The 14,858-nt window shown below is 39.0% G+C and overlaps 1 protein-coding gene across 5 annotated transcripts in view; it reads right to left on the bottom strand.

Moving 5' to 3' along the window:
• PTPRM (protein tyrosine phosphatase receptor type M) overlaps positions 1-14,858 on the bottom strand; it is an 817,256-nt gene that overhangs the window by 161,237 nt on the left and 641,161 nt on the right. For all 5 annotated transcript variants that reach the window (XM_073898518.1, XM_073898514.1, XM_073898515.1 and 2 more), the window contains one exon: positions 2,166-2,317. In XM_073898518.1, coding sequence (XP_073754619.1) covers positions 2,166-2,317 — 152 coding nt within the window. The remainder of the gene's footprint in view (positions 1-2,165; positions 2,318-14,858) is intronic.

Raw genomic sequence — 14,858 nt, 5'->3', positions numbered from 1 at the left:
ATTTGCTTTAGTAGACAGATTATTCCCCATTCTCATAAATATGCTTGTGCTTATTTTTAAATTCTCCAATTTCATTTTTCTCACTGTCTCATTTCTAAAAGCTACTCACCTCCCAGCTCTAAAAGACCTCAGACATACCCAGACTTGTAATAGGTTTGGGACTGGAAGCCTAGGGGTCTAATGAAGCCCTCTCCTGCACGTTTCCTCCCCCAGTAGTTCATAAAGTTACCATCAGGGTCACTCAATGGTTGGGGAATGGACAGCACCTAGTCATTGCTCACAGAGTGGGAGGAAAATGGAAGGTCTACTGCTGTGTTTCCTCTATCAGCTTTATTGACGGGAGGCATAAAATAATGGCTTGTGGCAGATGAGCCATGGAAGCTGATACTGATTTCTGCAGCAACCTCTTTGCCTGAGCATTTATGGATTTCCACAGATACACTCACTTTTTAAGAAGTAACTGCCAAATTAAATTTCCTGACCAGAGGCAAGTATCTCCTGTTGTTCAAACTTCAAAAGCCCAGAAACTAGTCATCTGGGCAGGCAATTCCTAGTAAATCTTTGCATGAGGAATTTCACCAAGAAATAGGACATTTAGAACACTAATGGGTTATCCTAGAAAGTGAGAGCACCTATCTGTGTGGCCCCTTTCATAATGACGTTGAAGAATTAACCACTACTACTGAGATTCTAACCCTGTTGGTGATAGGCAGGATTCTTCCCACCCCAGCCCACAACAGTGTATCGTAAATTGCTTTATTTTGGCCATTAAATGAATTATATATGTGTATGTATATATAAAATATTTGATACAAAAAAAGAGAAAATTCTATGAAAAAAGGATGTAGTTGTGGGATACTGGAGTATACAGATTATGTCGTTTACACTGAAAATGATACCAAAGGGCAAAGAGCAATGACCAAGGATGAAGAGAGCCACCTTCCCCACTGGGATGACAGCTGACAGAGGTGTCTGCTAAACTCCTGCTCCACTGGGCCAGGTGTACATATAGATGAGTGAATGTAGTGCCTCTAAAGTAGGAAGACTGGGCAACTGTAGCTACCATAAATAGAAAACAGTCTGCGGTGAAGCTCTGGGGAGCCCCGCTGAATGCAGAAGGGCAAAGTGTGGGAGAGGTGGACACTGACCATGTAGTGACTGGAGAGAGGGAGGGCAGATGGGATTCCTGGGGGCTGTAGCAAAAGAACAGATAGAGCAGGTAGTCTGGACACGGCACACACTGTCCATGTTGGTATCAGCCCTCTCACCCAACCCCCGAGACCCAATTTCTGTGCTTCTCAGTCAGGGTTCTGGACTTTCTGCATTTTTATTAGTGTTGGTGATAGCTGCACATTTTTTCCATCCTCTTGCTGTCCAACATGCTAATTATGCAGCCAGTGGCAGTGGCAGTCTGTGGGCATGGATTTCACACAGTAAAGAAACCTCTGCCCTTGAACCCAGCATGGCCATGAACCACAGAATCAGGCATCCACGGGGGATTTACTTCTGGTCTCTGAGAGGATCACCAGGGACACCACAACAGCTCCTTTTGTTCTTCACATACTCCATTGAATTGTTAGCTTCCTAAAATAATGCCTTGTACCTGGATCACAGGTGGCAGTCTGGGAGGGCATGAGCTGAAGCTTGGTTTACCCACCTGGTATGAGAGGTAAGGCTTGCAAAGTGGAAATATAGTTTAACTTATTAATTGCCACTAATAGCCCTATAATAAAGGCAGAACCTGTCAGCTAAACAACTAGACAATTAACTTGTTATTGCCATTTAGTGAGCTGTTTTAGAACAGGCTTCCCTGTGTAATTCCACAACTGGCTAGCTTACAAACAGGATCTCGACTGCAAAAAGGGTGATGAGAAGCAGGGGCCTTCCTCTTCAAGAAGAGAAAAGCCTTCATGTCAACACTAAGGCTTCACAGAAACTTACTTGTGGCTTCCTGCACTCCCTGGTCTGGCCCTATCATCTCTGCTGTATCTTCCCCTCCTAAGCAACTCATGGCACAAACAGTTTTCAGAATTGCTGAAAGCGACGGAGAAACCAATAGGGCATAAGAGTTCTTCAGGGAGTTTTTGTTTTTTATGCCCCAGTCCTATCCAGCATTCTGGAAAACCAGAGAAATGTACTAGAAGGTAAGACATGTGTGCACTTACATCTTCCGTTCAGATTGTGTGTGTCCATGAATGAGAACGCCTCATCGCAGTTGGTGCCTTGCTCGGCGTAGCTCTTGTCCATTGAGTTCACCATCACGGTCATCTCCTGCCGCGTGCTGCTCATTGTCTCCTTCCGCTTCTTGGCTAGTTTCCTTAGGACAAAGAGTTCATTATATAGACATGCATGAGAATGGAAAATGGGGCTTTGACATGTGTACTTGGTAACGATCAGGAATAACTTCTATTGAATTACTCGTATTCATCCCGAACATCTATTTATGGTGCCTTCTTGATGTCAGGTTCTCTGCCAGCTGCAGAGACACACAGATGAAAAACACCCACGGCCCATCCTCAAAAACCCAGTGATATTAGGAACACACAGCCTACAATATTACTTTCTGTTTCTCCTACTACATGTTAAATTAAAATGACCACTGGCCCTAGTACAATGTGATCATAATCTATTTACTGATAAGCTTCTAGAGTTACTAACTTTTTACTAAATTATTTTCTACATTCAGTGGCAGACAGTAGATGCCCTAGTAAATATCTGCCAAACAAAACTGAAAGAATCCAAGGATGAATCTATGAGGCATATTATTGAACTAAAACACAAAAGTACGCAAGAAGGGAAGAAAGCAGTATCATTGGAGGATGTGCAGAAAGGCTGCTGGCCATGACATTCAGCCTGCCCAGGGTAAGAGGGGCTCACACCTCAGGTGCACAGGAGGGCATATCCCAACTTCTCAGGGAGCTGTGACGGGACTTAATTCCACATGACCCCAGATTAGGTCCTCACCTAGGCTGGTCAGCAGAGCAGAAGGTAAAGAAATTTCAAATTGCTGGCTTCCCTTGGAGAGTTTAGGAGAGGGGTAAGCCCCCATGTCCTCTCCCTCCGTGGAAGAGAATGCAAAAAGGCCAAGGAAGGTAGAGAGATTTCCAATTTTTTGGAGATACAGTTTAACTCTGGCCTCTGAGTCCTGCTCCCTGACCACTCAAAACTCATAATCTCAAGTTACAAATATTTGGACAAAGTCATAAAAATGCAAAAGACCTGACATACAAATAAACAGATAAAGCAAAAATTTTCAGCTTTTACTACCGGAGGTTGTTTTATGGACCTGGGACAGCCAAGAATAAAATGAGAGATGCTTAAGGAAAAGGTATAAAGTGAGAAGGTTTAAGACTATTGCACCATAATACCAAAGATATTGTGTCCTAAAATATTCTAATTCTGCCTAAGTACCCGGCAGCATTTACAAAAGAAGATGGCAGCTCTTTCTAGTAAATCATCTTGACTCTGATTGACCTAGGACACAGCAGAATTTAAAATGAGCCACATAATCAAAATCACGCCCATATTAGGTGATTGCTAATGCAATGTAAGACATTGACAACATTAGACCATATGGATAATCCTTATTGTCATTTCCAAATGCCACATAATCCAAATGCTTTCTTGCCTGTAGTTATAATAATCTTTTAATTTCATACTTTGAAGGCAGAAGGGTTTCATTAATAAGTTGCCCTTTTTATTACTCAAAGTTGTTAAAAAAAGATACATTTTAAATAGAAAGATGAAAATCATCTATAACTTCTAGGACAGTGTTAAAGTTGTACAGATTTTTAAAAAGCAACCAAGAGTGGCTTCTTTGGGAGCTGGAATTCTTCTCCTGCCAGCGTGCAGACCATGATGATCTCCTCAAAAGCCCCCCCTTTCCCCCCCAGCAAGGCATGCTGGTCTGAGCTTGGATGCTCTCAACAGGTGTTCTGGACAGAGGCAGCCACCAGGCTTGGGCTCCATAGCTGCGGTTATAATAACACGTTTCTCTCCACTTCTGAATCTGCCAGCTCATTGGAAAAGCATTCTTCAGCCAGGTCCCCCCAGGAACCCTGAAGTGGAGAACTGAGATAATTAGCTCCATAATCCAGGCAAAAAGTCCCCCTTCTGCTGGAATTTCTTTGATTTGCTTTGGACTGATTTATACAGATGGCTGCCTCCATATTCTCTTTTGTTCTGCCCAAGAAGAAGGGCGTCGTCAAGTTCACCAGACTTCCCTCTTTGTCTTTTCTTGGTTGTGTTCTAATCTAATCCTTACAGGTTAGAGATGACAGCGAATGTGCTCCTGGTGGTGGTGCGAGGGGAGGGGGGCTGGTGGTGGTGGTGGTGGAAGGGGATGGGGGGTGTGTGCACCCATAAAAGCTAAGCTTGTACTAGAAAAGCTCTATCTCCTTTCTAATCCTCCATCTGTGTGAACTAATGTCAGTGACGTCAAGCTACACACTTCGCTGCTGATCATTTTTAAGCACAAAAGAAGCCCATTAAGAACCCATGAGAGCCTGCTCAAATTAGAGGTCCTGTCAGAGACCCACAGCTTTAAGCTTATATTAAGCACATACTCTGTTCATGAACCTTCTTCAAAACTTGGCTCACAATGTCCTCAAGCTCCAGCAGATGGATCTCCCATGGAGGTCCCAGACACTATAAATTTCAGGAAAAAATAGAAATCCAGATTTTATGTGGACTCCTTTAATTTTTAAGTGTTATCAAATAATTCAAATTCAAAGAATTAAAACACGATGTGGCCCCAAAACAGCATGTTTGTGGTACTTCTGCTCTCCATTAATGTAACAGCACTTAGATACTTAATTGTATTGGAATGGAAGGGAGTGGAAATTAACATACGGTGCCCAAAAGAAAGTGACAGTACTCTACAAGTGTTATCTCATATAATCCTAGTAATCTTGTAAAATCCCTTCTTACTTCCTGATTTACAGATGAGGGAAATGGGCTTCAGAGAAGTAAGGTGACTTGTCCAAATGCTAGAGCTGAGATGGCACTCCAGATCTCTTGACCCCAAAGACACTCATTCTAGAACAGTGTGTTATTTTTAGTTAAGTTTTATTACATTACGTTTCCTTACAAGTTACCTTATAATTACCACCAAGTTGTATGACTACTCTATCTTCCTGTAACTAAATATGATGCTTTGAAAAAGCAAGAGTAACTTACTAGCACCTAGACAATTACACAAAGAGACGGTATTCAATATGCTTGTTAATTGAATTAATCATTATCATACCACAGTGTTATTAAGGAGAGTTTTTCTACAACCTACTTATCTAAAGTAGCTGGCTTGGTTATGGAGGTTTTGAGTCATTGCTTGGGGTTTTCGTTTGTTCTCATACACAGCTAAATGCTGTAGTCCATAATTACAGAGGGCTGAAGAATGCTGGATTTAGAACTGAGGCTTGGGAATGACTGTGGATAAATGGAAGTTTTCACTTTCCCTTTTATTTCTCTTTGAAATAAGAAATAAGAAATAAGAAATAAGCTTTGTGTTTCAGATCTGTATTTTTTTTAAACGAAAACTTAAAACTTTGTGAACATAATGAAATAAAGTGTTTTGTGCAGGGAAACCCCTGAAGTGAAGGGAATTCTCTTTGCAATCTTATCTAAAGATGTAAGGAAATTTATTTTACATTTTGATTTTTAACAAATTGTTTGCCTAACGTATTTCAATATCCAATCTCCAAATTAAGACTGCATGAATCTCAAAGACCCTTAATAATAATAATAATGATGATAATAAATAAAAATGGATCATAAAAAATTGAAGAGAAGACTTCTGGTTTACAGTCCAACATGTAAAGAGTTTGGAAGTTATCACTCTGTTCTGACAAGTAAAAAGCTGAACAAACTGAAACCTGGCAACTCTCCTTAGCTTTGTCAAATAATTGAGGTCACTGAGGTCACAGGACAAACTACTGCTCCCCAAACCATAGAGACAAACAGGTGAATACAAACAATCATGACCCACCAGAGCAGAAGCCCAAGAGCAGAAAGCTCTGGGAGAACCAGTACAAGACTAGGAAAACCTAAGCTGTAACTGATGAGTTACAGGCTCAGGAGGACAAGTCTGAGACTTCAAAACTCTAGGGGGCATCCAGTCTTAAAGGATCCTCCACACTTTTTTGAGTTTTATCCCCAAAAGCCCTACCAGGTCTACAGAGTAAAGTTTGGAGAAAAAAACAAAACAAAACCTTTCAGCTTCCAACAGAAGGAGGCAGAAAGCAGCCATTTTGAAATACACTCAGAGCAGAGCATTTCTGTGCTTCTTGAAAGGGCGGGTCCTCAAGAGAAAGTATTACTAGAGCCTAACGTGCTGGGGTTTTATCAAAGCCTAACCTATCTAGGGGAAGAGAAATACTCAACTCCAGCTCCCTCCAGCCATCCTGTCCCACTTAGTGGTCGGTTACTGAGAAGCACTGGTGAAAGGTCACAGTGCAGGGGCACAAATTCACTATAAGACTAAGACCTAATCATAGATCTAGAGAATGCCTTTCCTTCTCCAATACCTACTATCACATTATAAACGACCTACTCACAGCTGTTCCTTTTATTCAGTACACCAAGTCTGGATGTCAATAAAAAATTACAAGGCATATTAAAAGGCAAAAAACACAGAAGAGACAGAGACAGAGTAAGCATTGGAATAAGAGTCAGATGGCAGGGATGTTGGAATTAACAGACTGGGAATTTAAAATAACTATGATTAATATGCCAAGGGCTCTAATGGAAAAAGTAGACAATATGCCAGAACAGATGATAACATAAGCAAAGATGGGGATTCTAAGTAAAAAAAAAAAAAAAAAAAAAAATCAAAAGAAATGCTAGAGATCAAAAAAGCTGTTAACAAAAATGAAGAATGCATTTGATGTGCTCATTAGGAAAGGAGACATGGCTGAGGAAAGAATCTCTGAGCTGAATGATAAGACAATAGAAATTTCTAAAACTGAACAGCAAAGGTAAAAAAAGACTGCAAAAAGAGAGACTACCCCCAAACTGTGGAACAACTACCAAGGTATAATATACACGTAGTGAGAAACCAGAATAAGAAGGAAAGGATAGAAACAATATTAGAAGCAATAGTGATGGAGACTTTCCCCCAAATTATGTCAGACACAAAAACAGATCTGAGCAGCTTTGAGTATACCAAGAAGGATAAACGCCAACAAATCTACACCTAAGCATATCATATTCAAACTGAAAAAAGTCAAAGATAGAGAAAAATACTTGAAAGAAGCCATGGTGGTGGTGGTGGGGGGAGACACCTTACTCATACAATAGCAAAAATAAGAATTGTATCTAATTTCTCCTCAGAAATCAGGCAAGGAAGAAGATAGTGGAGTGACATATTTAAAATGTTGAGAGAGAGAAAAAATAACCTAGAATTCTGTACCCTGTGAAGTGTGAAGGAAAAGCAAAGATTTTCTCAGACAAAAACTGAGGGAATTTATTGCCAGTAGTCTGCCTTGCAAGAATTTTTAAATGGAGTTCTTCAGTAAGAAGGAAAATAATATAGATCAGAAACTCAGATCAACATAAAAGAGGGAAGAGGACTAGATAAGGAATAAAGGAAAGTAAAATTAAAACTTTTATTTTTCTTATTCTTAATTGATCTGGTAAATAACAGCTTGTTCAACTTAATAATAGCAACAATATAGCTGATGATAGTTTATGTATAAGTGAAAGGAATGATACCAATGATACAAAGGAGAGGAGAGAGGAATGAGGAATCCTTTATTATTATAAAGTACTTACATTATCTGTGTTGCAGTATAATGTCATGTGAAAGTGGAGTTGGATTAGTTGTAAATATATATTGCTAATTCTAGGGCAACCCTAAAAAGAGTTAAAAAAAACTAAGAAAGGAAAGAAAATGGAAAAATATAAAATGCTCAATTAAAACTACTAAGGCAGAAAAAGATTGAAAAACAAAAATAGGAACAAAGAAGAAGGGCAATGAATAGAAAACAGTAACAAATATGGTAGAAAATAATTCAACAATATCAATAATCACTTTATGTGTTAATGGTCTCAACACTAATTAAAAGACAGAAATTGTCAGAGTGGATCACAAAACAAGACCCAAATAATATGTTGTCTATAAGAAATCCACTTTAAAAATGAAGATACATATAAATTAAAAGTAAAGGGATGGAGAAAGTTATATTATTATTAATCAAAAGAAAGCAGGAATTACATTAATTTCAGACAGAGGAATGTCAGAGCAAGGAAGGTTATGGGAAGTAAAGAAGGGCATTAAAAATGATAAAGGGGTCACTTATCCAAGAAGACCTAATCTTTAATGTGCCTAAAAATAGAGCATCAACTCATGTGAGGCAAAAACTGACAGACTGCAAAGAAAAATAGATGAATCTGCTATCATAGTTTGAGACTTCACCACCCCTCTATCAGAAATGGACAGATCCACAAGGCAGAATATCAGTAAGGACATAGTTGAACTCAATAGCATCATCAATCAACTTGATATAACTGACAGCTATTGCATACTTCAGTTGACAATATTAGAATACACATTCTTCTCAAGTTCACAGAGAACATTCACAAAGATAGAACATGTTCTGGGTCATAAAACATACCTTAATAAATTCAAAAGAACAGAAATCATGCAATGTATGCTCTCAGACCACAATGGAACTAAATTAAGAATCAGTATGAGAAGACAGCTAGACAATCCCAACAATGCACAGAAATTGAAGAACACTCTTCTTAACACATGGGTCAAAGAAGAAACCTTAGGAGAAATTTTAAAAATATTTTAAACTACATGAAAATGAAAACACAACTTATCAAAATTTGTTGAAGGCAGCAAAAGCAGTGATTAGACGGAAATTTCTGGCATTGAATGCAAATACCAGAAAGTAATAAAGATCTAAATCCAAATATACAAAGAACTCTTAAAAGTGAACAAGAAAACAACCTAATTAAAAAGTCAGCAAAAGACCTTAACAGACACCCCACCAAAGAAGCCTTACAGATGACAAGTAAGTATATGAAAAGATGTTCCATATCATATGTCATCTGGGAGCTGCAAATTAAAATAACAAGATATCATTATGAATCTATTCTAATGGCCAAAATCCACAACAATGACAACACCAAATGCTGATGAGGATGTGGAGCAACAGGAACTCTCATACATTGCTGGTGGGAATGCAAATTGGTACAGCCACTTTGGAAGGTATTTTGGCAGTTTCAAATAAATATGCTCTTAGCATATGATATAGCAATCACACTTCTTGGCATTTACTCAAAAGAGTTGAAAACTTATATCCACAGAAAAACCTGCATACAGGTGTTGATGGCAGCTTTATTCATAAATGCCCCAACTTGGCCGCAACTAAAATGACTTTCAGTAGGTGAACGGATAAATATATACTGTGGCACATCCAGACAATGGAGTGTTATTCATCCCTAAAAAGAAATGAGCTATCAAGCAATGAAAAGGCGTGGAGGAAAAAATGCACATCACTAAGTGAAAGAAGTCAATCTGGAAAGGCCACATATTGTCTCATTCCAACTATCTGCCATTTTGGAAAAGGCAAAGCTGTGGAGTCAATAAAAAGATCAAGAGTTTGTCAGGGGCTGGTGGGGAAAGAGCCATGACTAAGCAGAGAACAGAGAATTTTGAGGTCAGTGAAACTATTCCATATGATGCTGTTAGAGTGGATACATGTCACTGTACAGTTGTTAAAAACTATGGCATGACACCGCCAAGAGTGAACCCTAATGTAAGCTATGCACTTGGAGTAATAATGACATGTCAATGTAGGTTTACCAGTTGTCACAAGTGTATCACTCTAGTGCCGGGTGTTGAGAGTGGAGGAGGTGGTGTGTGTGTGCGGCAGAAGGTATATGGGAAGTCTCTGCACTGACTGCTCAATTTTGCTGTAAACCTAAAACTGTTCTAAAAATAAAGAAAAATTACAATAATGCCTGGAATAAAATTAGAGGGAGAAAAAAATGTTACAGCCCTAAATTTCCAAATTTGAATGAAGGTCAGGAAGAAGAGAAATGTGAGATGGATTCAAATTAAAAGAATGGTCCTTCATGCTCATTATATTCCATTATTTCTCTTATATTTCCTGGCATAAAAATAAGAAAAAAAATGCGATGGGGGTGAAAGAAATGGGAGAAAACTTTTTGGCAAGTTATTCAGTATGTGACAGTATGAATCGGGACCGGTAAAGAAAGCACGGTGAAGAATGAACTCTTGAGCTATGTGTCCTTCAGAATGGCTGCCAGTCAGGATCCAAGTGCAGCATGGTTGCAAAGGAAGCAGAAGTAACTCTTCCTCTCACCTCCGCTCTGAAACTAAACTGACTGAAACTGTGAGAGGATCAGGATGGAAGGCCATGCTGTCACAGATACCCAGCAAATTCAAGGGGAAGGAATCCAAGGCTCAACCTCAATATGGACCCTAGTCACTCTGTTTATTGCAACTCACCAAAAAGCATGGCTGCCCCCTCTCCCACTCCTATTAGAGACTCTGCCATGTTGGGTTATATCAACAAAGATCATGACTGAGAAATGACTTAGTGGCATTCACCTGAAGATCAGTTGTTGGCTATAGAAAAGATGTCTTCATTTTTTAAACTATTTGTCATTTAAAAGTCTATTGGGATGGCAAAACTTGAGGATTTTCAAATTGCATATAGACATAAGAATGAAGAGGCAAATGGCTTTCTGGTCCCGGCTTCTAAAATTAAGCGTGTGCTCTGACTTAATTAAGGACTGGGGTGGAGGCTGGAACCAAGAAGAAGTATTTAATTTTTCTCACAGTAGGGATGAAATAGATATTGGCTGAGTCAAAGAATGCATACATTATACCAAATTGCTAAGATCCAGCTGAATAAACCTAAGCAAATAAGGGGCTGTCTCCTTAAAGATGGATCTGTGAGAGTTACCAGATAATGTTGTTTTTAAAGGTAAAATTTTAAGGGAAAAAACAACAATGGTCTGACATTTAATTATTTCAGTTCAAAAGAAGTAGCACTACAAACAAAAACAATGAGGACGACAATTATAAAAACTACGTAGAACTTCAGATAAGCCAGGAACTCTATGTTCATTAACTCTCTTAGTTCGTACAACAGCCCAATGAGGAAATTACTATTATCATTCCTATCTTAGGGAGAGGTAAACTGAGGCACAGTGGCATTAAGTTGCCCAAAGTCACAAGGCTAGAGAACTCTAGACATGTGGCATTGTTTTCCTATGTTGAGATAAAATCATCCCCATGAGAGAGTCATTGGCATCATGGACCAAAATTTATCCATTGCTTAAATTTGGATGCTGAAAATAAAGGCTATTTACTTTGCCAGGTGGGACTTTATAGTTGTTGACCGAGTCAAGAGTGTTCTTCTAATATCACCGCTAACTGTACCATCATCTAAGAAATGCACTCAATCTGTCTCTTATAGACACAGTACCGTAAAGCACACTCATTGCCTATCCTGCTGCCTTCTGGTTTTCACTGACTAGTAAACATTGATGAGTAAACACGGCATGTGTTTATCATAAAGAATACAGTTTCTTGTTAAGACGAGTCAAGATTTTGCTCTTTGTTGGGTCTCTTTCAGAATTTACCTCTTGACTGTGTGATGAGATGAAATGACCGGCTGATGTGGCTAAAGGAAGACTTGTCTGACACACTTGTCTTTCTACCCTGCGACTGAGAAGCGGGGACAAATTGTACGAACACATCACTTTAGGCTACAGTTTTATTTCTGGTGACCTAGTGGTGAAGATGCCTGGGAATGCCTCACAGCAGGTCAGAGCATCTGCCAAGGAACACATGCCAGCAAGAGAAGTGAAAAACAATGTCCATCTCTTAGACAAGTAGCTGTCAGGACCTCTCTCTCTCTCTCTCTCACACATACACACACACATGTGCACGTGCATACATGCACACACACGGGCATAACCATGTGTATTTCATGTTGAAGAGGTTCAAAGAACAGAGTTCTATCACACAAATGTAATAAAAATTAGGCTTTCTCTCCCAAACTTAGATGCTAAAAATGAAGTATTTGGAAAAGATGGGACTTCCTTCTAAAAATAAGTTGAAATCACACGAATTACATTTCTCGTGGCTTTAAACACACGGCCAACTCATGGATGTCGGTGTTTTACCTTTTTCTAAGTGGTGAAAAGGAACAAAAAACGCCCACAACTTTGAAAAAATAATTTGAATTTAACATTATTCCTGTAACAACCTTGGAGGAAAAGCCTTTGGGTCAATCCTGAAATGCACTACGTTATCACACCCTCTCTTTTTACCTACCTGCTCAGGCACCTTCCCCACTTCCCTATCTTTTCTTTCCCACCGAAGAGAAATCCCTTGTGAGGCCCTAAGGCCCCCACGTGCCCCCCTTCGTTCCATATTTGGCTCGTGTCCCTGGAAGGTGAGAGCTCCTGTTTTGTAATCATTTGACTTGTGTTTTAAGCTGAATTGCTCTGAACACATGCTGCCCAAGGACCAACACACACATACATTCTGTTCTCCAAAATCCACCTGCATATAGTGCTCTCACGACAAACCGATCCTCCTCTTGGGAGTAACTCACAGCTCCTGTGATCATGTAAGGTAATTTCCCAAACCAGCACAAGATTTCTAAACATTAAAAAAAGTCAGCAATAAAAATAATAGATGCAGTATCTGTCATCTTTAGTAATATTTTGTTTAGTTTTATTCCTCATCTCAGAGCAATATGGATCCAGAGGGACTGGAACCAGCCATGGCATAGAAAATATGAAAAAGTACAATCCACAATAGAGCAAAATGGGAATAAAATGACATTAGTGATGGTGGGTCTCCACTCATAGCCAGCTTATGTTGCTGAATTCCATGTGTGCACCTTATCTTGAAATTTAATGGTTCTAAAAATGTCACTCTGCAGCAACACTAAATTGGTGTACTGTTGATCCTCTATCAGACTATAAATACAAGTGAGAAAGAGAGGAATTTTTAATGCATGTCATTGGAATGGTACCTCCAGTTGCTTCTTGATGAAGTTTGTTAAGTTCACTGAAAAACTGGAATGTCTAACAAAAACAGTAAGCCATTGGTATCTGCACATGGAGAAAGTGGAAACCAATGAAAAAGAAAACTGCATGTTCTAATTTAAGTGGTGATATCATCATAAAGTCCAGGTAACCCCTTGGATATGCAGAACTAAGTATCCAAGAAGCTCATACATGCACAGGATGAAATTTTTGAACAAAATCATTCTATTCCAAGTTTAAAATATAGCTTCTGGTTAATTTATTGAGGAGGAAATACAATCTATTTCTTTAGGACCTCTAGCAACCATCATGGAACAGAGCAACTAAAAGAGATTGAGCCAGAAGCACTAGCTTTAACCCAAAAAGGAATGTCTCCCTGTGCATGGATCGAGGGGTCATTCACTAGGCAGAACGACGCCTTGAAGATGTCCACCTCCTAATCTCGGAACCTATGAATATGTGTTACTACATGGCAAAAGAGAACTAAGGTTGCAGATGAAACTGAGGTTGCTAATTAGCTAACTGTAAGAGAAGGAAACTCTCTTAAATGATCCAGGTGGCCTGAGGTAATCATGGGACATCTTAAGTAACAGAACGGTAGGTCAAAGAGATGTGGTGTGAGAAGGACTCAACCTACCCACGCCGGCTTTGAAGGAAGGGTCACAAGCCAAATAACTAAGTGGTCTCTAGAAGCTGAAAAAGGCAAGGAAAAAGATTCTCCCCTAGAGTCTCCAGAGGGGAATGCAGTCATGCTAACACCTTGATTTGAGGCCAGGGAGATGCACTGGACTTCTAACTTGCAGAACTGAGAGATAATAACTTGCCACCAAGCTTGTAGTGATTTGTTACAGCAGTAATAGGAGAATGATACAACTGCATTTAATCAGTGTCCAGAATTTTATATTATTAAATTATTAAATATTTAATATTGCAGGCATTTTTGTGGTCATTTGACTGACCATTTGGCTTTTCTAAAACATGTATTTACTAATCATTCTTCCCAACCCAGGCCTACAGTTTCTTATTAATTTATCCTAAATCATGGTCATTTTATTGTCAAAAATACTCCTTCCTCCATGGAAAAATAAAAAAAAAAATCACACTTATAAAATATTTACCTCTGATTCTGAATTTGTAAGTTTCTCCTTTTTATAGATTTATCTAAATAGATTTATTTTAGTATTTTGGTACACTGGTAGTATAAAGTTCTTACTTTTAATAGAAATGTGAAATGCAAATAATTTGGTCTTCATGTGTTCTGTGTGTGTGGGGGGGTGTAGGGGGGTAATGGGAAACAAAGGGTTTTTTTTTTCAAAATTAAAATGAAATCTCAAAAGTATCACCAAAGTTGTTCTAAGTTAGCATTTTTAACAAACTGTGTTTTCCCACATACTCACCAACCCTTGATATCAGTTACAAAAATGTTTTCTAATCTGATGGGTAAAAAAAAATGGCATCTCACATTGTGCAGATTTACATATACCTGATTATATGTGAGGCTGGTTATCTTTTCAAATGTTACTTAGCTATATATATATATATATATATATATATACACACATTGCTAGTCTATAAATTGCCTATGTATATTTTATATCCATTTTTCTATTTGGGTTGCCTTTTCTTATTGATGTCCAGATCTTTTTTTAAAGATTTATTTATTTATTTATTTGAGAGAGAGACAGAGAGAGAGAAAGTGAGCACGGGGGGAGGGGAGAGGCAGAAGGAGAGGGAGAGAGAGAGACTCTCCAGCAGACTCCCTGCTGAGCGCGGAGCCTGACGCAGGGCTTGATCCCATGACCTTGAGATCATGACCT

Source organism: Callorhinus ursinus, unplaced genomic scaffold (assembly GCF_003265705.2).
Source record: "Callorhinus ursinus isolate GAN/ISIS: 27379988/994484 unplaced genomic scaffold, GSC_fseal_2.0 scaffold11, whole genome shotgun sequence".
Taxonomy (NCBI): Eukaryota; Metazoa; Chordata; class Mammalia; order Carnivora; family Otariidae; genus Callorhinus; species Callorhinus ursinus.
This window is presented reverse-complemented; position numbering and strand designations above follow the sequence as displayed.